The sequence below is a fragment of the Bos taurus genome, chromosome 22 (assembly GCF_002263795.3).
Source record: "Bos taurus isolate L1 Dominette 01449 registration number 42190680 breed Hereford chromosome 22, ARS-UCD2.0, whole genome shotgun sequence".
Classification (NCBI taxonomy): domain Eukaryota; kingdom Metazoa; phylum Chordata; class Mammalia; order Artiodactyla; family Bovidae; genus Bos; species Bos taurus.
In genome coordinates, this window is record NC_037349.1 from 6928196 (window position 1) to 6951510 (window position 23315).

The 23315-nt window shown below is 45.0% G+C and overlaps 2 protein-coding genes across 3 annotated transcripts in view; one reads left to right on the forward strand and one right to left on the reverse strand.

Annotated features, from left to right (window-relative positions):
• Positions 1–18463, forward strand: part of CMTM7 (CKLF like MARVEL transmembrane domain containing 7) — a 124826-nt gene extending 106363 nt beyond the window's left edge. Inside the window, exon 2 of one of the 2 annotated variants that reach the window (XM_059879735.1) lies at positions 17868–18463. In XM_059879735.1, coding sequence (XP_059735718.1) covers positions 17868–18218 — 351 coding nt within the window. In that variant the 3' untranslated portion in view covers positions 18219–18463. The remainder of the gene's footprint in view (positions 1–17867) is intronic. The other variant, XM_059879734.1, reaches the window with a different exon arrangement.
• On the reverse strand, positions 1175–23264 carry CMTM6 (CKLF like MARVEL transmembrane domain containing 6). Its single transcript, NM_001035066.1, is given in 4 exon segments — positions 1175–3582; positions 6248–6346; positions 13216–13392; positions 23078–23264. Coding segments are annotated over 4 exon segments (549 nt in total). The 5' UTR covers positions 23213–23264; the 3' UTR covers positions 1175–3444.
• Positions 23265–23315: the final 51 nt, after the last annotated feature.

The window sequence follows — 23315 nt, forward strand, 5'->3', positions numbered from 1 at the left end:
AGATTGACTAGTTTTCTGTGAGTATGGTTTCAGTGTGTCTGCCCTCTGATGCCCTTCCAACACCTACCGTCTTACTTGGGTTTCTCTTACCTTGGACGTGGGTTATCTCTTCACAGCTGCTCCAGCAAAGCGCAGCCTCTGCTCCTTTCCTTGGACGAGGGGTATCTCCTCACCGCTGCCCCTCCTGACCTTGAACATGGAGTAGCTCGTCTAGGCCCTCCTGCGCCCGGGCAGCCAGAGAGTCAACCCAGAGGACAGAAACAGAAGGATGGGCAGGAAAACATGGAAAGAGCACGGGTCCCTGGCGACACTCCTCGGCCACTCAGTTTATCACCTGTGGAACTGAACCACCCAGCCTTCTCGTGAAATAAATTTTCCTTAGTGCTGAAGTGTTTTAGGCCTTCCCTCGTAGCTCAGTCAGTAAAGAATCAGCCTGCAATGCAGGAGACCTGGGTTCAGTCCCTGGGTTGGGAAGATCCCCTGGAGAAGGGAAGGGCTATCCACTCCAGTATTCTGGCCTGGAGAATTCCACGGACTGTGTAGTCCATGGCGTCGCCAAGAGTCGGACACTCTTTTTGAGTGACTTTCACTTTCTAAGTGTTTTAAGACCCACCTAGTTAGATATTCTGCTCCTTGTAGTTGATTGTATGCTGATAAAATCATGCTCTTTATCAAAACACAGAGGTCTGAAGAATGTACAAATTCCAGTGAGTTCGTGATGACTCTAAAGATCTTGTTATTCTCATACGTCTGGAGGCAGGAATTTTGCAAACTACACGAATACCTGTAGCTTTACCAGAACCATCCTAGTTTTGCTTCACTTTCCCAGTCACTGAACAGCCTGAACGAGAATGAGCTTGTTTGGGGGACTGTTACCCATACTAGGAAACGGGACTGAGTCCAAATTTGCTGCTTTGGAAGTATTTGAAGGCCTTTAGTTCACAACATTCTTTTGTAACTCTTCACACGTGGTTCCCTAGAGATGTGGTTTGAATGTGTGTTCTAGCTCTCCAAGAGGGAGAGCCCACAGGTGGACATGGTTTTCCCTGCCCACGCCCTGGCAGATCCAAAGTCCAGTATTCTCTCCCAGGTTGTAAAACCAACTCCTAGAAGTCTGGAGAACACATTCATTTAAACACTATGCTTCTGTAATAAATAAACAACTACAAAGGTGTAAACAGTGAAGTCGATTTATTTAGAAAGACTATAAAATTTGACACAGAGACACAAAAGACCCACAGGATTTAAAATTATTAAATATAAACTGATTGGCTATAAACACTGTAAAAATACATTCCCCAGCCCCCATCAGAACATAATTTAAGTACAGCAATTATAAAATCTGCACTGTATGCACACTTCCCTTTTAAAAGAACTGTTCTCAAAGGTCTACTTACATAAATTTACCATAACCATTAATAAGAAATTAATTTACATTTGAGTTTGCCCTTTTCTGTAACAGTGGCTTTGGTTTCAAGTTCTCCTTGAATTTTTATTGACCACAAAGATCTTTTTACTTCTAACTCCTACCAAAGCAGATGGAGGCTAATTAGTCGTGGGTCCTGTTTAAAAAAAAAAAGTGAAGAAAGGTTCTAGGATGACCTGAAATACCCGTGAAAGTAGTATCTTTTGGTGGCCAGCCAGGAGCTCCATTCTGTGCCAGTGAAACAAGCGAAGTGAAACCTCGGGACAAGGAGAGCTTAAGCTCCGCACCGGCCCGCTGAGGCCATTCCCTCAACCTCCCAAGCGGGGACCCTGAGGGCGCCCAGATGGTCTGCCGCAAGTGCCAGCTGGGCAGAGGTGATACAAGGACCACGGCACCTACCTTCCACAAGCTGGTTCTCTGTGAACCTGGGTTAGACCTACACCAGTTCTCCTTCCTTATTTAGCACACCCTGTGAACACACACAGAGCATCCTCGACTGGTTGCACGATCTCTCGAGCAGGCAGTGGTGACGTTGCCACTAGCAACCAAACTGCCACAAACGGATAAGGGTCTGCATCAGGAAGACAGCAGAGCTTGTGTCTGGGCATCTGTCTGAAACCATCCATGACACAGCGGCAGATGAGATTAAGGATGGGGTCATTAGCCTATCTCACCGGCAACGAGAGTCCACGCTGGAGTCAAGTGAAAACTCCCCACGAGAGGACAAGCAAGGTCTAGCCTGGGAAGCACCTGGTTAGAAAGGTCCCGTTATAAAAAGACCTCCCTTAAGAACGGTCTCATTCAAAGTGCCCTGGCTGGCTCTAAGTTAGCCTGCTGGCAGCAAACAGTTCTTCGATTACAGCTGGTTGTGAAGTTCCCCTGAGGGTGGGCTGGCACTCTCTTCCACCATCAACAGTACTGAGCTGGGCAGGTGTCTCGGCACTCCCTTCCTTAAGGTCTCCTCTGAAGAGAAACTAGGGCAACATCTGTGTGGGAACAAGAACCCTAAAGATCCTGCTGTGAGTCTCTGCAATTGGACAGGCCTGGGAATCTGAAGAAGCTGCCATCGAGCAGCCAGAGCCCCAGGCCCACCTCTGCCGGCTGCTGGAGCAGTACCTGGCCCATCCTGGTAAGGAGACAGAGCGGGGAAGCTCTCAAATCAAAAATCAAAGGTTGAGGTTTTAAAGTAAGATGGGCTCCCAAGAAAACACTGAACAGAACCTTAATTTCAGGAGAAATAATCATATGGCAAAAAGGAGTGAACCATCTTCTGTCTCATGGAATGAACTCATCTCTTCAGACACTGAACAGTGGTGAAGAACTGCACTGTGCAAACGCGGATCTTTGGTCCTTAGGGTAGCGGCTTCTTCCGTTTTTCTATGTGTACTTTTACATGGGGTTGCTGACATTGTTGCTTTTATAACATGTAAAATATCAGCATCTCCCATACATTTTCTATTAGGCTATAAAAGGTCTCAGAAAGAGTTAATAATTATATCCTAAAATGTTACAGTATAATTTTAAGGCAGAGTGAGATATGGTAAAAGCCTGGGTTTTACATGTGTAAGGGAAAAACGTAGACCAACATTTAAAATAATATCTCAAATATACATTAAACTGTATCTAGTCATCAAAAAGCAAAGTCACAGCTAAGCAAATTAAAAGTGAAACCATTTATAAATGGATGAACTTCATCACGCTGTTTATACAGCTATAAAGCATAATTTCAAACCTAACCCTAGTAACAATGATGGAATAATTTATCATCAGTTGAGCTATGTGATTTAAAGACACAGCTGCTCTTACCTCCAAACAAAACTTCATCTGACACAAGTTTCAACTGTTACAAAAAAAATTTTTTAAAGCCCTCTGGCCTTATTTATGGTGACTGATACACAGTCCAATCAATACTGATCAAACTGCCGTCCTGCCTTGCTCTCCAAAAATCAGCGGTTTAACACGGACCCAGGGTCTACAGGAGCTGCCGCGCCCCGCGGCAACCTCGCGCACCCGTCCCCTCAAGCATTCAGAGGCTCGGTGAGGTGCTCTCTCCTCATGGTGGCCTCCCCTTTTCTCGGCCGGGGCTCTTTAAGTTTTTCACGGAGCATAAAGGAGAACTCAGCCAGGTATGTAAGACTTGCTAACATCCCAAACACCTGAGGAGGGAAAGGGGACAAAGATTACACGAGGAATTCTGGAGTATACTCTCACATTTCCTACTTGACTCTGGACCCATTTTATACAAATAAGACAAGCTGATTTATTCTATACACATCATTCTTAACATCATGTGTGTGTGCTCTTGTGCATCATGTGCGTCGTGTCTAACTCTCTGTGACCCCGTGGACTGGAGCCCACCAGGCTCCTCTGTCCATGGGATTTCCCAGGCAAGGATACTGGAGCAGATTGCCATTTCCTTTTCCAGGGATCGAACCCACGTCTCTCAAGTCTCCTGCATTAAGTAGGCACATTCTTTGCCACTGGTGCCACCTGGGAAGCCCCATTCTTAACATTAGTTAAAAAAATTTAAGATCAGGTCATCAAAAAATGCAAAGTTAAAAAAAAATTTCAGAATAATGCCCATTAGTCAAAGTCTCCCAAAATACTAATGTCCTGTCTTATGTGTGTGTGTGCGTGTGTTCAGTGCCAATCTCTGAAGCTAAGGTTAACAGATGAAAACCCAGTCCTACAACACGATGCAAAACAAGACTGCTAGCAAGGTTAGACCGACACAGATGAAAGGAGCAGGCAACCACGCCTAGGCAAAAATGGAAGGTTATTCACAGCAAAACATTCTACAGGGAAGGTGCTTTTCAATTAGCTACAAACTACTTTCCAGTTCACTGTCCCACCGCAGTGACACAGCACCGTGATGCCACTACCTACTTCCTCTTCCTTAAGCCACTTCCTCATTGCACTCATCTAACATCTGAGCAAACATTCTGAGAATTCTGTCAAGAGACAGAAGAACAGTTCAAATTTAGCTTCATCACTAACAAGACCCTTAAGGACAGGCCAGAAGAGTACTCTGCAGAAAGGGACATCACTGGGGGCCCGGCTGAATCCCTTGCGGGACTAGGGCTGCAGCTCCGTGGTGACACCCGGCTGGCGGCTGCCGCAGCCCCAGCCCTCCACCCTGCCGCGCTTCACGAGAAAGCAAACTGAACTTCCTCGTTCACCGGAGTGTCCCCGACACATCCAGCCCACATGCCACGAGCAAGTCCACCCCTCAAAAACCCAAGGCCCTCTTCCCCTCTGGAGTCTTCATCTGGCTGGCAAATATATTCCATACTTCAAAAGGCCAGACCAGATGTCACCTTGTCTGTGACGACTGCCTGAGAGAGCTCTGGTCTATACAGGACCCCCTCTGCATATCACCCAATGATCTTTTTTGCTTTTTCACTCACATCAGAATTTTTTTTTTTAATAGACTTCCTTACTCATTTAAATCTATATAATTTTCATACTTAAAAGGTAATTTTCAGCATTTATAAATACTGAGCTTTTAAACCACCACTCTTAAACATATTCAATGAGACTAAATACTGTAACATTCTAACACATCACCTAATTAAAACACACCAATAAGCTTTTAAATATCTGGGAATTTTGGGAATTTTAGGCTCCCTCCCACCCTCCATGAACTGAACATCTCCTCAACTTTATTTCACTTTTCACTTCCTCCACAGGATTTTTATAGTAATACACTTTTATACTAGAAATTACTGCTTCATTCTTCTGCAACAAAAATGACTATAAAGTGAAATTAACCATAAGACTTTCTCTTAAGTACTAAGATGTGTTCATGTAAGTAGGTAGATAATATTACAGCCAGCCAATTGTCTGAATGCCTTTTGAGTTGTTCTAAGCAGTGTGAATGATCTATATGCTGATGTTTCCATTAATTACAACTTCAGTTGTAATTGGAAATCGGCTGACTAGTGAGAAGACTTCTTTACTAATTGTTAATTGTTCATATTCACAGCACTGCTGCTGCAGCTAAACTGCTTCAGTCGTGTCTGACTCTGTGCGACCCCACAGACAGCAGCCCACCAGGCTCCCCTGTCCCTGGGATTCTCCAGGCAATAACACTGGAGTGGCTTGCCATTGCCTTCTCCTGGCCCCAATTAAATCCACGATCCTTGATCTGCAATTCTGAAATTCAGAAAGCTACAAAAAAAGTTTCATGATTTACTTGGCTCAAAATTGACACAAGACAAAACTATTTAGTCTTTCCCATCTCTTTTACTGTGAATATTCAGAATAATATTCAGAAATATTAATGTTAGATAATAAGGTGCTGCTCAGACTGTCCAAAGGTGTGTGATAATGTACCGTTATTGCCTTTCTAAAATCCAGAATATTCTGAATTCTAAAAAACACTTGGCCCCTCAACAGTTTCAGATAAAAAGATGTTTACTTATCTCTCTCTTATATTAGACTGAACTTTGAGGTCATACCTCCGTTAGTCCCTATACTTAACAGCACCTGGTATGTATAAGTGTGTTCTGTTGAACTGAAAAGGGGAGACATTTTAAGATATCAGTCAATCCTACCACTTCCATTAGCAATAATGTCCATAGGCAGAGTAAGTGGATTTTTGTTAACAGAACTCAAATTCTAAAGACAGGTTCTAGGTTTTTAAGGCTATCACATTTATTTGCTATTATTTATTAAAGGCTATCACATTTATTCTCTGTTGAAAATTACACTAAAAAATAAGTTAGAAAAACTACTCTCCCTTATTGTATAACCTGTTAAGTACTTCCAAATTCTGTATTTTTAAGCAGACAAAAACAAGCAGAGATAAAGGGTACTTACGATTGCAGCAATTTCAGCTATGGTATTGTCATGTGTCAAAGTGAAAGTGAGGGATGCCACAAAGAACACCAGTCCTGTGCCCAGAGTGATAAAAAAGTCCTACACACACGCAACACAGAAGGGACAGACGGCAGGGTTAGGCTGGTTGAAAACAGTGTGTTTTACTTGTTAACTTTTAAAAAACAGTGACTTCTTTCTTCTTTACTCAGACTTACATATTTCAACGAACTTTTCAGTAAGCTTGGTATTTCATAAATGCCCTGGAAAGGAACACCCTATGAATATGCATATGCTATAATCAGAAGATAATCTTTTAATAAAAATAGTTCTCCATTACCACCTATGTGTGGAGTCTAAGAACTAAAATCAATGTATGTAACTTTGAAACAGACCCTCAGACACAGAGAAACTAGTGCAGACCAGTGGGGGAAGGTGGGGGCCAGGTCGGGGGGACCAACTACCTTGTTTAAATAAGCAACAAGCTGTAAGTACCGTACACACAGGAAAATCTAGCCATTATTTTGTAACTGACTTTAACTGGAGTATAATCTACAAAAATATTGAACTGCTGGGTTTTACATCTGAAAGTAATTAAAAAAATCAACTATATACCATGACAAATAAATACGATGAAACACACGTGCATGTATGTTTACCTTTTCCTTTAGGACATAAAGATCAAAGCCGTAAGATTAAATACCATATTACTTCCAGCAAAACAAAAAAGGCATTTTTCTTTCCTTTCCAGGTAACCCAGCTAGGATGGCCTCTCTCATAGTACTTTGTTGCTTTTAAAGTACAAAGGACTGCCCATCATTAACACAATAAAATTAGACCAATAGTCTGTTTTTTAGACACTTAAGCTTTGTTGTTTTCAACTGTGCCCACCAGGTCATCCAGCACAAGCTTGTATTAATAGGATGAGATTATCTACCCTGTAAGAGCACGCAGAGCTCATCAGAATGCAGCCTACAGCACTGGAATAGCTTCCTGGTTTCCGAGAGCACGCTGTCTCTCAGAAGCCGAGTGCACACACTGCTAGACACACAGACCTGACTCAGGAGAGACTGGAGACATGACCGCCACGCCACAGGGCTTCCAGTCTGAGTGAGTTTACATTCGCCACTGAACCGAGCATCAATAAAACCACCCAAAATAGAATTGACTATTTTGTTAGTTCAGCATTTATAAAAAACACTTGATTTTTCTCTTTGCTTCTAAATGACATGTTTTTCTCCAAGTTACTTTTCTTTTTTTCTATCCCTTTGAATTATTTCAAACCTGTTACTTATAAAACTATTAATATTTGAAGTACACTCGAAGTATTTAAACAAGACACTCATTTTGAGACAGAACACAGTATTCAATAACATGGGTTCTGAAGCTAGACTACCTGAGTTCACATCCCAGTAATGTTCCTTCCTAGTGACATGACTGAGTTCGTTACCTCAGCGCTTCTTCATCTGCAAGATGAGTAGTACCAGTACTGTATTCACAGGCGACTCTATAGAGTTCTTTAATCCAGGAAAACTTCGCAGACCAGTGCCAGATACACAGTAAATGTTTCCTAAACACTGGCTGCTGCTGTTCTTGATGTAATGGGACAGAAAAGATTCTCTCTTCAAAAAGATTACTGTTCCACCCTAGGTACCACAACCACTATACACTCAAAAACATTTTCTCAAAAAGAAAACCTTACACAAAAAATTTAAGTATATTAGAAAGCAGACAGTAAGAGTAATTTTTAAATCAAAGAAACAGGACTTCCTTACAATGTTAGGCTGAAAAGTATATAAGACCCCAAAGAAATACTGTAAGGTATTTTACAAAAGCTATTTTAAGATGAAGTGACTAATTTTTTTTCGTCAATATTTTAAAATCAGTATTTACTCATAACTTTTTAAATGCTGGAGTTTGATGTAATAAGTGTTCTACATTTTGCTTATTTTGACCATAAAAGTAGAAAATGTATATTGTTTCTCGTCCAAAAGATCAATGTTCTTATGCACAACTAACCATTTCTAGGCTTCCCTGGTGGTCCAGGGTGCGTTCCCTGGTCTGGGAAGAGCCCGCCCGCCATGGGGGAGCGAAGCCTGTGCGCCCTGGAGTCTGTGCTCCAGCGGAAGTCCCCGCACTGACGCCCGAGCGCTGCATTAGAGGGCAGCCGCTGCCACAGCCCGAGAAGGCCGGCCTGCGGCAACGAAGGCCCAGTGCAGCCAGGAAGTAAACAGCACTCGAGAAGCACTAACCACTTCTAAAATACTTTTATGGGAAGTAAACTTTTATGGAAAGTAGTGCTATTTGGCTGTTGGACGAGAAACGCATGAATGTGGTCATCAGAGGCTTTGTGGATTTGATTCAGACTCTACCTGATTTTCAAAGTTATTTCTTAACTGTTCAGTACCAACTTTTTGCTGCTTCATTTTTCATATGTACTTTTTTATTGACGTACGGCTGATTTATCCTTTTGTGTTCACTTCAGGTGTAATACAAAGTGATTCAATTATGTTTTTTCAGAATATTTTATGTTTTCTTCAGATTATATTCCATTAGAAGCTATTATAAGATACTGAGGACTGTTCCCAGTGCTAGCAGTAATCCTTATTGCTCCTCTATTTTATGTATATAGTCTCTTAAGCCCACATCCCTCATTTGTCCCTGCTCTCTTCCCTCTCCTCTTTGGCAACCACAATCTTGCTTTCTGTGTCTGTAAGTCTGTTTCGTGTGTGTATGTGTATATATATATATCTTTTATATTATTTTTAAGAATCCACATAGTAAGTGCTATCATATAGTATTTGTCTTTCTCTGACATAGTAAAATATTCTCTAGGTCCAGTAACATGTTACTGGAAATGGCAATATTTCATGCTAAAAAGAATTATTTTAAAGGACAGTATCCAATCAAAATGGTTTAATAGAAGGACATGGAACTTGCTTCCTCCCACAAACACATGAAAAATACATCTACAGATGGAACAGTTCTCACAGAACACCTACTGAACACCAACCAGCAGGAGCCCTCAGACCCCTGAAAGGACAGGAATGGTCTCCAAGTGACAGGCAGGATGAAGGGGGGGAGGGAAGGCAGCAGGATGGGACCTGTCCCCCCGGGAGGAGCTGGAGAAAGGAAAGGTTCCCACGCTGTGGGAGGCCGCCTCACTGGCCAGGAGGTGAGCGCGGCAGCCGGTCAGGGGCAGGAGAGACAAACCGCACACGTGGTGCAGGCCACCACCCTGCGGCCCCAGCCTGAGAAACTTCTCGTACGGGCGGAGGCCGGGTGCTGAACCGCAGGGGTTTAGAGGACAGGCCCTCGGAGACGACCTGAAGGGGCTGGCGTGTGCTCCGGCCACAACTTCAGGGGCTCCTGCCCTGGCAGGCGCCTGGGAGCCAACGCCAGCAGGCTGCCCACGCACAGAGGCGGGGCTGGACCCAGGGGCCGTGCGGCTTAGGAGCAGGACTGCGGTCTCTCCCCACAGCTCTGGGAGCTGCCGGCGTCCATCTCTGCTGGCAGCCGTGTAAACTCAGCACCCAGAGAACATCGTGCGGACCACGGGTCCTCCCGTGGCTGGAACAGATGCAGCCTGAGCAGCGGGGGGCCTCCTGGACACGTGCACGCAGGACCTGGGCCGGGCCAGGGTCTGAACACCTCCAGAGCCCCACAGCAGGGGCACCACTCCTGTGGTCCTGGAGCCTGACGTCAGTGCAGCTGAGCTGATGGCCTTGTGAACACCAGGCCAGAAGGACCCCAGGGCCAACTGATAGAAGTCCCAAGGCTGAGATGGAGGGAGGGCAGAGCTGACCACGGTATGTCTTCACAGGTGCCAGGTGAGCAGACTCACCTGAGAACCGCTCTGAGGAAGACTCAGTGGGGATGCTCCAATCCCCCCTACCTTGCACCACAACTCAGAAGCATGTCTGAGAACTTCTACTCCCAACAGCTAGGGCACAAACCGGGCCCCTGACAGGCCAATGACAACCACAGAGCAAGGAGGCCCCACCCAATGTCCGCTGTAGGTGCTGCTCACAACGTCAGCCACACGTCCCAGGGAGGGGAGGACAGCGAGCAGACGCTGAGGAAAGCGCTGGCAGGCATCCACGCTGCCAACAGCCCTCGCCCCCAAAAATATTAAACAGGGCTACACAGGGGTGCTCCCACATAAAAATAGCCCTCCAAAACCACAGCAGATAACTGCTTCTCCTAAATGCACACAGCAAGGGAAATGTAAATAAAATGAGGAAGCAGAGGAACCACTCTCAATTAAAAGATCAAGAGAATTCCCCTGAAAGAATGAACAACAAAACAGACCTCTTGAGTCTAATACATGGCAAGTTCAAAAAGGAGATAATGAAAACAGTGAAGAAATTGAGGACTACTGATAGAAATGCAGATTACTATAAAAAGGAAATAGAAACTAAAAAAGGAACCAAGAAAAATTAGTGAATTCATTTCTTGAGATGAAAGCTGAGCTAAAAGTAGTGGAATGAAAAATGAAGAACAATTAAGTGACCTAGAAGATAGAATAATGGAAATCACCCAATCAGAACAGCGGACAGAAAGCCAAATTAAAAAAAAAAAAAAAAAAAGCGATATAAGAGACCTACGGGATAATATAAACCGTGCCAATCTGTGCACAACTGGAATTCAAAAAAGGGAAGAAAGAAGAAGGGACTGAAAATGCATTTGAATAAATTATGGCTGAAAACGTCCCAAATCTAAAGAAGGAAACAGATATCCAGGCACAGGAAACACAGAAGGTCCCAAACAAGGTAAACCTGAACAGACCTACACAAGGCAAGGCCTGTTTCTCCAGAGAAGCGCCGCAGGCCGGGAGGGAACGGCAAGATGTACTCAAAGTCCTGAAAGGCACAAGTCCGCCACCTGAGACACTCTACTGAAACCAAGAATTCCCCAAACAACTAAAAACTAAAACAATACAGCACTACTAAACCCATCCTAAGGGGAGTATTGAAAGGTCATCTCTAAACATATACAGATTTTAAGCATCTACAGGAAAGAGAAAATCGTAATCTGAAAGTAAATCACTTAGGAAAGCTAGTATACAGATTAAAAAATCAAAAATTTCTGTGAAGTGGGAGGCTGGGCTTGACACACACACCACTGATACTGTGTATAACAGACCACCGGTGAGAACCCCCTGCACAGCATGCAGTGCTCTGTGGTGACCTGAGCTGGGAGAAGATCCAAAAGCGGGGCCACATGGATGCACACAGCTGACGCGCTTTGCTGTGCAGCAGGAACACTGTAAAGCAACTATGCTCCAACGAAAGCTCAAACAAAAACAGGCGTATATAGATCACGGAAACGGAGTAGGGAGGCCAGAAGTGAACCCTGACCCTGGTGGTAGGAATACAAATGGGCATAGCCACGATGTAGAACAGCATGGAGGTTCCTCAAAAACTACAAACAGAGTTGCCGTAGATCCTGTGATCCCACCTCTAGGCATAAACCCAGACAAAACTGTAATTTGAAAATACATTATGTACCCCAGGGTGCATAGCATCACTGCTGTTGCCAAGACATGGAAACACAATAGATCAATAGATGAGCAGGCAAAGAAGATGTGGAGTGTGTGTGTGTGTGTATGTATGTATGTATACACAATGAAATATGACTACATAAAAAGAATGAAATTACACAATTAGCTGCAAAATAAATGGATTAATCTTACTAAGTCAAGTAAGTCAGAAAAAGAAGAACAAATACCATATCACTTATAGGTGGAATCTAAAACATGGCCAGATGAACCCACCTATGCAACAGACTCACAGAGAACAGACGGGCACTGCCCCAGGGGAGGGTGGGCTCAGCAGAGCAAACTGGTGTGTACAGGAGGGGTGGGCAGCACAGGGAGCCACGCCCAGTGTCCTGTGATAAACCACAGTGCGAAAGCATATAAAACCGAATGTGCGTGTGTGTGTGTGACTGAATCACTTTGTTGTACAGCAGAAATCAACACAACACTGTAAGTCAACTATACTTCAGTACAATTTTTAAAATGCAAAAAAAAAAAAGGTAATAGATTCTTATGGTACAAAAGGGTATACAGAAAAAAGGAAATCTTAGGTACATTATCAATACAGGACCCAAAGCTTGCTTCTCATTAAAACAATAAAATCTTAACTGGTTTATATTTACCCTATTATCTTGTTTTTAATAGTTAAAACTTAACTCTTTTATCTTTCTCCTCAAAACTGTGAATTTCATAAATCAACCCTGCTAGTTACAATTCCTCACAAACAACTCTTGAGAACCTGAATGCTACTGAAGTAAACTGTTCAATTTTTTCTTCCTTAAATGCAGGAACTCTATAAATTAGCTCATCTGTCATCTCACAAATCCATACTAAATGAAAAACTGAGGGGCAGACTAAGTCTTTAGAAAGTTATACATCTTAATTTTGTGAATATAAAATTGCCCCTCTACTTTTATTAAAAGGGTTACTTCTAAATAATGAATATAACAAATACCTTCTAAATTCACTTAGAGACAACTTTCTTTCATAATAAAATCAAAACAAAATAGCTAGAGTTACACGCTGTTTTGCTGAAAGGCTCCGAAACCTGTCCCATTAGTTCATTACTCCATCTCTCAGGTTCAGCACAGCGCCTGACCTACAACAGGCAGAGCGCAGAACTGCAGAACCCACACTCTGAAATGCGAGAAACCAAAGACGATAAAAACCCCAGTTTTTAAAAAATACCTAATGTGAATCAGATTAAACCATCAATACCTGTAAATTACTGGCAGTGTCTGTCACTATAATTTCACCCTCCCCAACCACCCCATTTGGCAGGAAAACCTAGCTGCTTGGAGGCAGACCTGAAACAATGGATAGTCTTTTCCTGTGAGAGTTGTGGAAGCGCTACTACCGTGAATAACACAACTACATAAGATCCAAAACCAGGTACGTTCCTGTCACAGGGATTGTGTTTTCTCGTGCTTACCGATGACTTGACTTTCGCGGGATCGACTCTGTCGTACACTGGTGTGCAGTACACAACCAAGATAAGCAGACTCAGCAGAAAGGCGCTGCAGCTGACAAACTCAAAGAAGTAGAGTCCTCCACACAAAGTGCACTGCGACACAACCTCCTCACAGATGAAGGCCAGGAGAGACAGCACCTACAAAAGAAGCAGAGCATCTGGCTTACTTGTTTCAGGGAAACCTACAGAATTCAGAGAATACCATCTTGCTCACTCAAGTATTTGTCGAGTGGAGACTTGGCAAACAAGCTTCCTCAATGAACCCGTTCTATCTACACGGGACTCAGTCCAGATGCCTTGAAGGGAATATAAGTACACAGAAGATTACCTACTATGTGCTGAATGCCAGAACAGGAGGAATTCAGGAACTGTCCTAAGAGCGCATGAACAGGCACCCAACCTGGGGTTCAGGAAAAGCTTGCTACAGGGAAGCTGAGACCAGGAGGGCTGCAGAGTCAGTCTGGTGGGTGGGGAGGCAAAGGATAGGGGCAGAGTTTCAGGCAGAGGAGCAGCGCACAGGAGGCCTGGAGATGAGAGCGCATGCACCGCGCCACCCCCCGCCCACACAGAGCCCACACCCCCACTGAACTGAGAGGGGCTGGGCCAGGAGGACCTGGAGATGAGAGCGCATGCGCCACCCCACCCCCGCATTGAACTGAGGGGCTGGGCCAACACAGGTGAGGGGATGCAGCACAGAGATGGCGACATGAAGCCAGCGAGGTAAGCAGAGGGACTCTCTAAGTGCCTCCATGGGCTTCCCTGGCGGTCCAAGGGGTAAGAATCTGCCTACCAGTGCAGGGGCACATGTTCGACCCCTGGTCTGGGAAGACCACCTGCTGCAGAGGAACTAAGCCCATGTGCCCCAAGTGCTGAAGCGCCTAGAGCCCGCGCTCTGCAATGAGAAGTGATGCCCCGCAGCCAGAGAGCAGCTCCCGCTCGCTGTAACGAGAGCGAGCCACACCCAGCGGGGAAGACCCGCGCACTCAAAAATAAGTGTATGAATAAACAAACGCCTCCTTTTCCTAGTGTAAGGAATCTGAATCTTACGGGTTTTTTAAAGCAAAGGGTGACACGATCAGGTTTATGTTTTAGTAGTTCTAGCTACAAGATAGCGAAGGGATGTGGGAAAGGGCAAAACGGGGGGTAGCCATCCAGTCGGGAAGCTGATGCCAGAAATGAAGGGCAAGAGTTAACAGGGGAGTTGTAATGGACGAGAGTCAAACCCCTGATGATGGAGTAGAAGCCCTCAGCTGACAGGATGACTACAGACAGAAGAGGAAACAAGCTAACACATATGTGCTTAAACACTTTAACCCAAAAAGGCACGTTTATTCATTCACCAGTCTTGCAAGTGGGCCTTTTCTTTGGGAGTGCGCCTGACTGGAATTCCCCTTCCGGTCTGCTGCATTAATCACCTCCATCATTTATGACTGCCACTTCCAGACTGATGTTATTTCAAGCAGGACAAGATCTGGGACACTCAAGAAGTAGCATGATGACTCCTAGAATCAGACTAGTTTTACTAGCCTTTCACAGTTGCCGTGCTCTTAATTCCACAGCAAGTATTTATTAACTTATTTTTTGGTCTTTCTAAAGCTTCCCATTTATTTTCATATAAACAATTCCTTTTCACATTCAATTTCAGTATTGAAGTATTTAATTGGCCACAAAAAATATTTGAATGCATTTCCACTGAATGGAGAAGTTATTTAGCTAATTCGACAACTCACTTAAATGCCGGTGGGTTTTAACAGCGCTCCCACTGTTGCGTGATGAGGTACTAACACACTGATGCCTCACTGCAGAAAGAAGAGTCTGTCTGCTTTTTAAGAGGCAAGAGTGTTGGAAAGAGGATAAATTCATTTTAAACATGCTGTAAATGAGAGGTCTGTGGATGAGTTATGTGCTGCCTGAGGCAAAAGGATATATGGGTCTGGAGCTCGAGGGACACATCTGAGGTGGAGCCCAACATGTGCGAGATCACCCAGAGTTAGAAACGCTGGCCCCCAGCAGAACTGTGATGAACCCCAAGACTGGATGGACCAACAGAGGGGGCTGCTGGTGGTGGTGACTCAGTTGCTCAGTCGTGTCCAACTCTTGGGACCCCACGGACTGTAGCCCACCAGGCTCCTCAGTCCATGGGATTCTCCAGGCAAGAGTACTGGAATGGGGTTGCCATTTCCTTCATCAGGGGATCTTCTTGATCCAGGGATTGAACGTGCAGGCAGATTCTTTTACAGCTTGAGTCACCAGGGAAGCCCCAAAGAGAGGAGGAGATACGAGCACAGGACAGTTAGGAGCAGCAGTCCAAAGGGTAGCAAATCAAGAAAAAGGATTTCTATGCAGAGCAAGTGATCAGAAGTGCTGACTGTGGACTTTCCTGGTGGTCTAGTGGTTGAGGCTCTGTGCTTCCAATGCAGGGGGCAGGGGATCTGAGGTCAGGGATCTGAGATCCCAGGCCTGCCGCGTGGCACAGCCAAACACAAGAACCACCACCAGAGTGCTGAATGCTACTCAGAGGTCAGGTAAGAACTACTGAAACGCTACGAGAGACTGAGTTTCGGGGCTGCTGCTGACACCAACAGGGCCAGCTCAGCGTGCTCGGTGAGGGCGGCTCACACTCCAGTGCCGTCCCCCGGCAGCGAGGGTGCGAGGCCGGCAACAGACACAGCCCAGCCGTCAGGTGCAGCCTCACGCGGCCAGGTGGCGGGAGGTGCTGGATGGGCTCAACAGGAAAGGCATTTCAAAACAGAGAACTCAGCATGTTTAAACGCTTAGAAACCTACGAGGAGTCTAGGAAGAAAAGAGCATCTCTAAAAGCAGGATTCAGGATGCAAGGTGTGGGCTAGCGCTGCTCTAGAGAAAGGAAGAGGGGGCAGAGACTCACCTGGGCAGCCTGTGTGGGTTTTGTGGAAGCTGAGGGAACTTCCTTCTGAGTGTTAAAACCTGACGGCTGATGAAATGACTGATGACCCAAGTCAAAGCCTACTGGGAAACGTCACCTTACTCAAGTCTGGCGCAGGTACAACCAGATACATGAGTGGCAGTAAGACTGCGACCAGAATCAACAGCGACATTTCAGAACAGCTTTATCCTACAAAACACTGTCATCCAAGCAGAGGTCCTTGGTACAGCCTTTCTGGAAAACGGGTTAGCAATTTCTTTAAAAACTAAGCAGGCAACTGCCATATGACCCAGAAACTGCATTCCTACAATCTGCTCATTTCTTGGTCCAGAAAATGAAATTGTACATTCCTGCAAAAACTGATACGTGAATGTTCTTAACATTTTATTCATCAGAGTCCCAAACTCTGAACACTCCAGATGTCCTTCAATGGTTAAGCAAACTGTGGTATCCATACCATGGACTACTACTCTTAGCAACAGAAAGGAAGAAACTTGATATATGCAACAATCTGGATGAATCCCCAGAGAATTCTATAAAGTGAAAACAGTCCAATCTCAAAACGTTACATACCGCAGGACTGCATTCACAGAAGAACACAACTTTCAGAGAACTAATCAGCGGCGGCCAGGACATGTGGGAGCTACATGGTAACGGAGCAGTTCTGGTTCTTGGCTGTGGTGATTAAGGAGGCTACACTTGCTCCAAAAGCACAGAGGTACACGAACACACACATGAGTGAACACAAACGACCTCCCTGCGCCTGTTTTTTTGCAAGTTCCTGTGATACTATGATTATTTTCAACAAATTTAGAAACAAATCTAAATTAGCATGGAAGCCTCTAAGGGATTTCCCCCCTCATACTGGCCATACAAAATTCACATGTGCCCACAACTGAAAAGAACAGCGTGTAAGGGTGAAAATAGATCCTATTTTGCTGCGATTTCCTGTAAGTTAATGAGGCATAGAACAGTCCAGAAGATCCCAAACAACTTCCTCATATCAGACAGACGTTAGGTGAGGCGTCCCAGTCATGGCACCACAGACAAAGCGGCTCACCAAGACACGTCCCAGAAAGTCACTGTGCAAAGGAACTTCCTCTCCTGTAATTACAAGAAGGGTTTTTAATGTCTAGAGTGTACTAAGTGCCAAATGTCTACAACTCCACTGCCATGTTCCCTACTGTGTTAAATCTTACCTGAATGTTAGGAGTTTCTCTACAAGCAATCTTCAGGATGTATCTAAGTTGTATGGAATCAACTGTGAGAAGGTAAGAGCCTAGAACTCATTGAGGTGTGAGGACAGCAGCTCTTGAACCATTCTTATTACGAGAATGAGATTCTAAGTGTCCCTAAGACAAGAAAATCCTATCTGCAGTAGATACAGACCACTTATTTACTCTCCCCAAGAAAAGTGCAGCAGGAACCAGCTGGGCCAGAGCCCATCAGAGACAAGTCATTACAAGCCCTCTTCCAAACTCCTCAAAGGAGGCATTCTTACCGACCTTAAACCTTCGGGCTCTATCAGGAGGGGGGTTCAGTATGGACATCCTAAGTGAAGGAAGGGGTACTATGTCAAGTTTGGATATTTACTAGCTCCTATTCCCAGTTAAAGGCCAGGAAATTAGCACTGTAAGTTATATTCAGTATGAAAACTCCTGACTCCCCATCTCTGTTAATACTAAGCTTCCTTTAAAATCTCCCACAGCTCCATGTGCTTCCCTGGTGGTTTAGTAGTCAAGAATCTGCCTGCAATGAAGGAGATGTTGGTTCGATCCCAGGGTCGGGAAGATCCCCGAGGAAGGCATGGCAACCCACCCCAGTATTCTTGCCTGGAGAATCCCATGGACAGAGGAGTCTGATGGGCTACAGACCTTGGAGCCGCAAAGAGTTGGACAAGACTGAGCGACTGAACAGCAAGAGCAACAGCAGCTCTATACGGTCTCCAACACAAAACAAAGGGAACGTTTCCCAATCCATACAAATGTCACATCATTACGTTGTATACATGAAACTAACGTTACAAGTCAATTACATCTCAATTAAAAAAAATGTTTAAGTGTGTTGAGTATTATGTATCCAACACTGTAGTATGTGTAGGAACATGTAATAACAGAACAGTAAGACCTATGTATGGCTCAGCTGGTAAACAGTCCGCCCGCAATGCGAGAGACCTGGGTTAGGAAGATCCTCTAGAGAAGGGAAAGGCTACCCACTCCAGTATTCTGGCCTGGAGAATTCCATGAACTGTATATAGTCCATGGGGTCACAAAGAGTCGGACAGGACTGAGCAACTTGCACTTTTAAAACCTAAGTATAAGGGAAAAAAAATTTTTGTATCTCATACTTGAGCACTTGGTATAAATTCAGGAAAATGTTCAGATCCACCTGGATTAATAGTAGCCACAGAAGGATATGTGAAAAGCAAGACCCAGGTTCAGGACAGACAGAGGGCACTCTGGGTGCGGCACAAAAGGAACAGAATCATACCAGTAAGGACTTGCAGGGCAGCCAAGAGGGCAAGAAGGCAACTGACCTAACTGGATGGGGAGTGATGAGGAAAATGATTAAGGAGTGGAGTGTGGTTATGTGATGATCCTGTCAGAGAGGATGGACTTTCCGAGACAGGAACTGCCTGCCTGGTTTTGCTGGTTAGCAGAAAGGAGGGGTGGAGGACTGGGAGAGGCTGAAGAAAGGCACAGTCCAAGCGGAGGAGGGACCAGGGCAACTGGCACCAGGAGAGCGAGGGACGGGAAGTGCGACATTTCTCAGGGAGAGTCCTTAAAAAGCAAGTAAACACACTCCCAAGTGTTAATCTAACAGTGACATAGCAGAGTGATTTTAATCTCATATATAATGTATATATTTATATTTGTAAGCAGACACTTTTTTGTAATGAAGAAGAAAAGTGAAAGTTAAGGGAAGAACATCAAGAAATGTGTGGTCACCAGCATTAAATACCTAAGTGGTTGAAGATAGGAAAAGAGATAAGGTCAGTGAATCAGGTCAGGATATAATGGTGAACTCAACTCCTAAGTTGAGAGGCTCAGTGATTACTTTCTGGTGAACAGTTTTGCTCTCAACAGCATGAAAGCATCGTACTAAGTACTGCGTCCTGAGTACTAGGCTAAGCACCTAACACAGTACACATGCCCAGTATGGCTCCTTCTAATGATACAAAATTGTACCCAAACGTAATTAAGGGCATTATCAAGCTGCTAACAGTTGGCAGGGCCCTTGGAGAACACGGTCTCCCACCCTTCTGTTTACAGCTGAGGGACTTAAATCTCTGACAGACTAACTCCCAAGTTAGCCACACACTCCTGACTCCCACTCTGTACTCATTTCCCCCTAAAGCACTGTTTAAGTCCTTCTTACGACTAGGTGTGTCTGTAGGATTTCCCTGTCAGCTGGGTTTCTGAAGTTAGAAGCAGAGTTGTGTGCATTTCCCTTTTTGCTCTTAAGTCATACATTAAAACCACCATGCTAGAGTCAACACATTTGGGAAGTCTCAGTGACTGAAGATGCACTTACCGTTCTGGTGACCTTAACATTCAGATAACGACTCCTCCGTGTCTCCATTTCAGTTTCACTACCCTTTCTGAAACTTCAGTCTTCCCTAAAATTAACAGTCACCACACTAAATACTAATTCTCTATCACTGAACAGTCTACTGCCAAAAAATTTCTCATAAAAGAACTTTTTAATGTTTGTATTAATTGTAAGGCTCCATCTACACAATTCTATTAGTCTGTGAATTACTAAACTCGCTTTAAAAAGCTTGTAGTGCTAGTAAGGTTCAAGTAAACAAATGTGTCAGCCTGTGGTCAGGTTAAGCCTCCCTTGCTTTCAGCAAACATTTACTCACAAACGTTCAAAGATACAATTTGCTGACATTATGGATCTTCTTAAACGTAAAAACAGAGCACTTCAATTTAGAATGTATCAATTTTCACATTTAAGTCATGAAAAGAGCACCAATATAAGATAAACAGCTTCTAAGTGATTTGTTTCTTGGCACTTACAAAATAACACTACTCACAATTTAATACATTTAAATCAGTGGTGAACTCTAAATCAACTGCTTGCCTGAAGAGTCATTAGAATCCTAGTACTGTGCAGCCTCAGGACACTCAGTGGGCACTATAAAGACAATGCTTGTTTGTGGCAGAGACTGTATCATACATACTTAGATCACTGACTGCACCAGTTTATTAGCAAGTCAATTCTCCCCGTAAGACCAAAAAAAAAAAAAACCTGCCTCAAAGAGTAACAACAAAAACCTCACCAAGTAGGTGCATAAGGACCAACCTAGGGGCAGGGTAACTACTAAAGTGACTGCATGGACTGAGAACTGCAGCGACGCCTGATGGTGCCCTCGCAGCCGAGTCTCCATTTCCTCTTCAGCTCTGCAAGGGTGGGTGGACAAGCCTTTGACAAAACTGAGGTCAGGCGTGAAGGGCAGATATGGCCCTCTAACTCCTGGGGTCTGTAACTCAAGTGCCGGTCAGGCCATTTCGCTCCAGCCTCCCCTCCTGTTCGCAGGTGCCCTCGCTCCCCCCGGATCTGTCCTGGCAGATCTGTCCTGGCACGCACATCCTGCAGAGCCTCAGAGACTGCAAAAACCTCAAGGATGGAAAGAACCTCAGAGGAGACCCAATTTCACCTCCTAGGACTCCATGAATTTCCTAAGCACAGTGTCTGGTTTGTTAAATTTCAGAATAAGACATTTCTCTTTTGGGCTTTTTGAGAATCTGGTGTGATTTATGGGTCTAGAATAATGAACACAGAAATGCACTGTATTTTGAATAAAATGTCCTCAGGCTTGCAGGTCCCTTGTTAAAGTACCTCCGCTTCTGACTACGGGTTTTTCCACTCCAGCTGTTCCTTATTAGAGCTTGCCAACTCTTTTTAATTAAAAATTAATTTATCTAAAGAAACCAACCTAAAGGCAGAGTTTGAGTTACGGCAAAGAAGACTTTGTCTGTTGCCCCTGGATGCATGAGTTTTCATTTACTCCATATAAAACTTTCTGGGGACTTTCTGGGTAAATCTATTGTTTTGAAGAGGTAAGACATTAAAACAGACGAAGTAGGAGCAAAAAGACAACCATCAGAATGAACGGCAATACTGAAGAAATATTCTTCTCAATCTACGTTATAGAAAATGTAATACGCTCCCTGTAAACCAGGGGATTCCCTGGCCGTCCAGGGATTAGACCTCCAGGCTTTCACTGCCAAGGACAAGGGTTCAATCCCCAGTCAGGAAACTAAGATCCTGAAGGCCATGAGGCGAGGCCAAACCAAGTGAAAAGGCCGCGACGGGTTCACCATAAACGAACAAATGGATTTCAAGGAGACGTTAATTTTCATTCTTCTGTTGTTTCTGCTTATGGATGATGGAGAACAAGCAGGAACAGTCGAACAGTCCCGGCAAGGTAAACTCATCCTCCCCTTCTCTCCAAGTAGAAAGTCCACCATCCAAACTTATAGCTGCATTCTATTCAGAAGATATGGAACTACAGTTTATTAAACTATAAATTAGGCAATCAGAAACTTGACTTTAGATTTGCCAGTTCTCACTGGAAAGAAAAAGGAAACTGAAAAGATATTTAATGGGCAAGAGACCGACACTGAGGACGTCTTCTGAACAGCGAGAGCGCTTCAAATGAGCATTAACTCTTACCTCTTCCAAAGAAGTCTTCTACTTGTATAAGAACATTTTAGCTCTGAGGCAGAGAAACACAGCTGACATCTAAAGTCACGCAAGAGCTGAGGACAGGAAGAGCAGAAGGAAGCCCTTCTTGGGTAGGAGGATCCGCTTCAAGAACAATGGCAGGAGCGGGCAGACGACTCGGTAGGAACAGAAGGGCTGCCAGCACGCAGACCCAGCCCGACCCTCCTGGGCCACAGTCACTTCCTTCCAAGTGACTTCCCAGTTATTCCCGGAAGTGATCATTTAGGGGGCTAAAAAGCTATGTTAGGCTTTTTACTGCAATTTTTCTTTTCAATGAAAGTAGGTCATCTGAGTTCTAAGAATGTAAGTTCTGGTTATCTGACTTCTAAGAACTTAAGATCTTCCAAAGAAAACCAATTGGCTCTTTTCACTGGGGATGATTGAAAAACCAAACCAACCCAGAAACATTCTAAATAAACAGTCTGATTTTTCCTCTTGCAGAAAATGTTACTCATTGTTGGTTAAAACAGCACAAAGGAGCTCAATGTGCACGTGATCTGAATGAAAATGTAAATCTCAAAGACGGTTTGATAAAGATCCTTAACCAACGCCTAAAGCAAACTGAAACTCAATGTCCCTGAGAGAATGCCCTCGCCCTGCTACCTTCACACAACTCACACAAAAAGCTGTCCTTTTGACTTTGTATTGGGTACACACTGCTCATTTAGAAATAATTCTTTTCCAGTTCGTATTAAAACTTAAGAGACAACTTTTTGGAGACATCTCTCTCTACGCCTTGCGTAGTATCGGAACACTCTGTCCAACAAATTTAACTGTCCCGTTGGGTGCGCACCAGGAAAAGCGAAAGAACCAGATAAACGATAAAAAAGCATTTTGTAGTCCAAACACGGGCACTTTGGGAGATAATGCAGGGTAATCGCAGGGAGAAGAGCCAAAGGTCGCTACACAGAAGCAGAGAACGGGTAAGCCGCTGGCTTGGCTCTCCGACGCATTTCCTGCGCCCGCCAAACACGCTGGGTGGTCCCGGAACACCGGGCGGGCGGGGGTGGGGGCCGGGCCTCGGGGAGGGGCCCTGGAGGAGGGGGCGCCGGCCGACCCCCGTGGGGGACGGCCCCTCCCCGGGCGGAGCGGGAAGGAACTGGGGATGTGGAAACGGCCGCCTCTCAGCAGCAGGCAGGGCGCCGCTCGCTGCCTCCTCTCCCGCCCCAGCCGCGGACTCACCAGCTCCAAGAGTTTGAGTCGCCGGAACCCCGTGAGCCGGCTCAGGGTGAAGTAGGCGGCGAGGCCGCTACGGGGGCCTATGCCGGGGCCCGAGTGCGCCTCGGTGGTGGCTCTGTAGACCTGTCCGTTCTCCATCGCCCAGGGCCCCGGAACGCAAGGCCGCGGCTGGCGCCGACTCCACCGACTCGGCGGGCTAGGCCGTCACTTCCTGGGCCTCCGCCCCACTTCCGGCAGACTC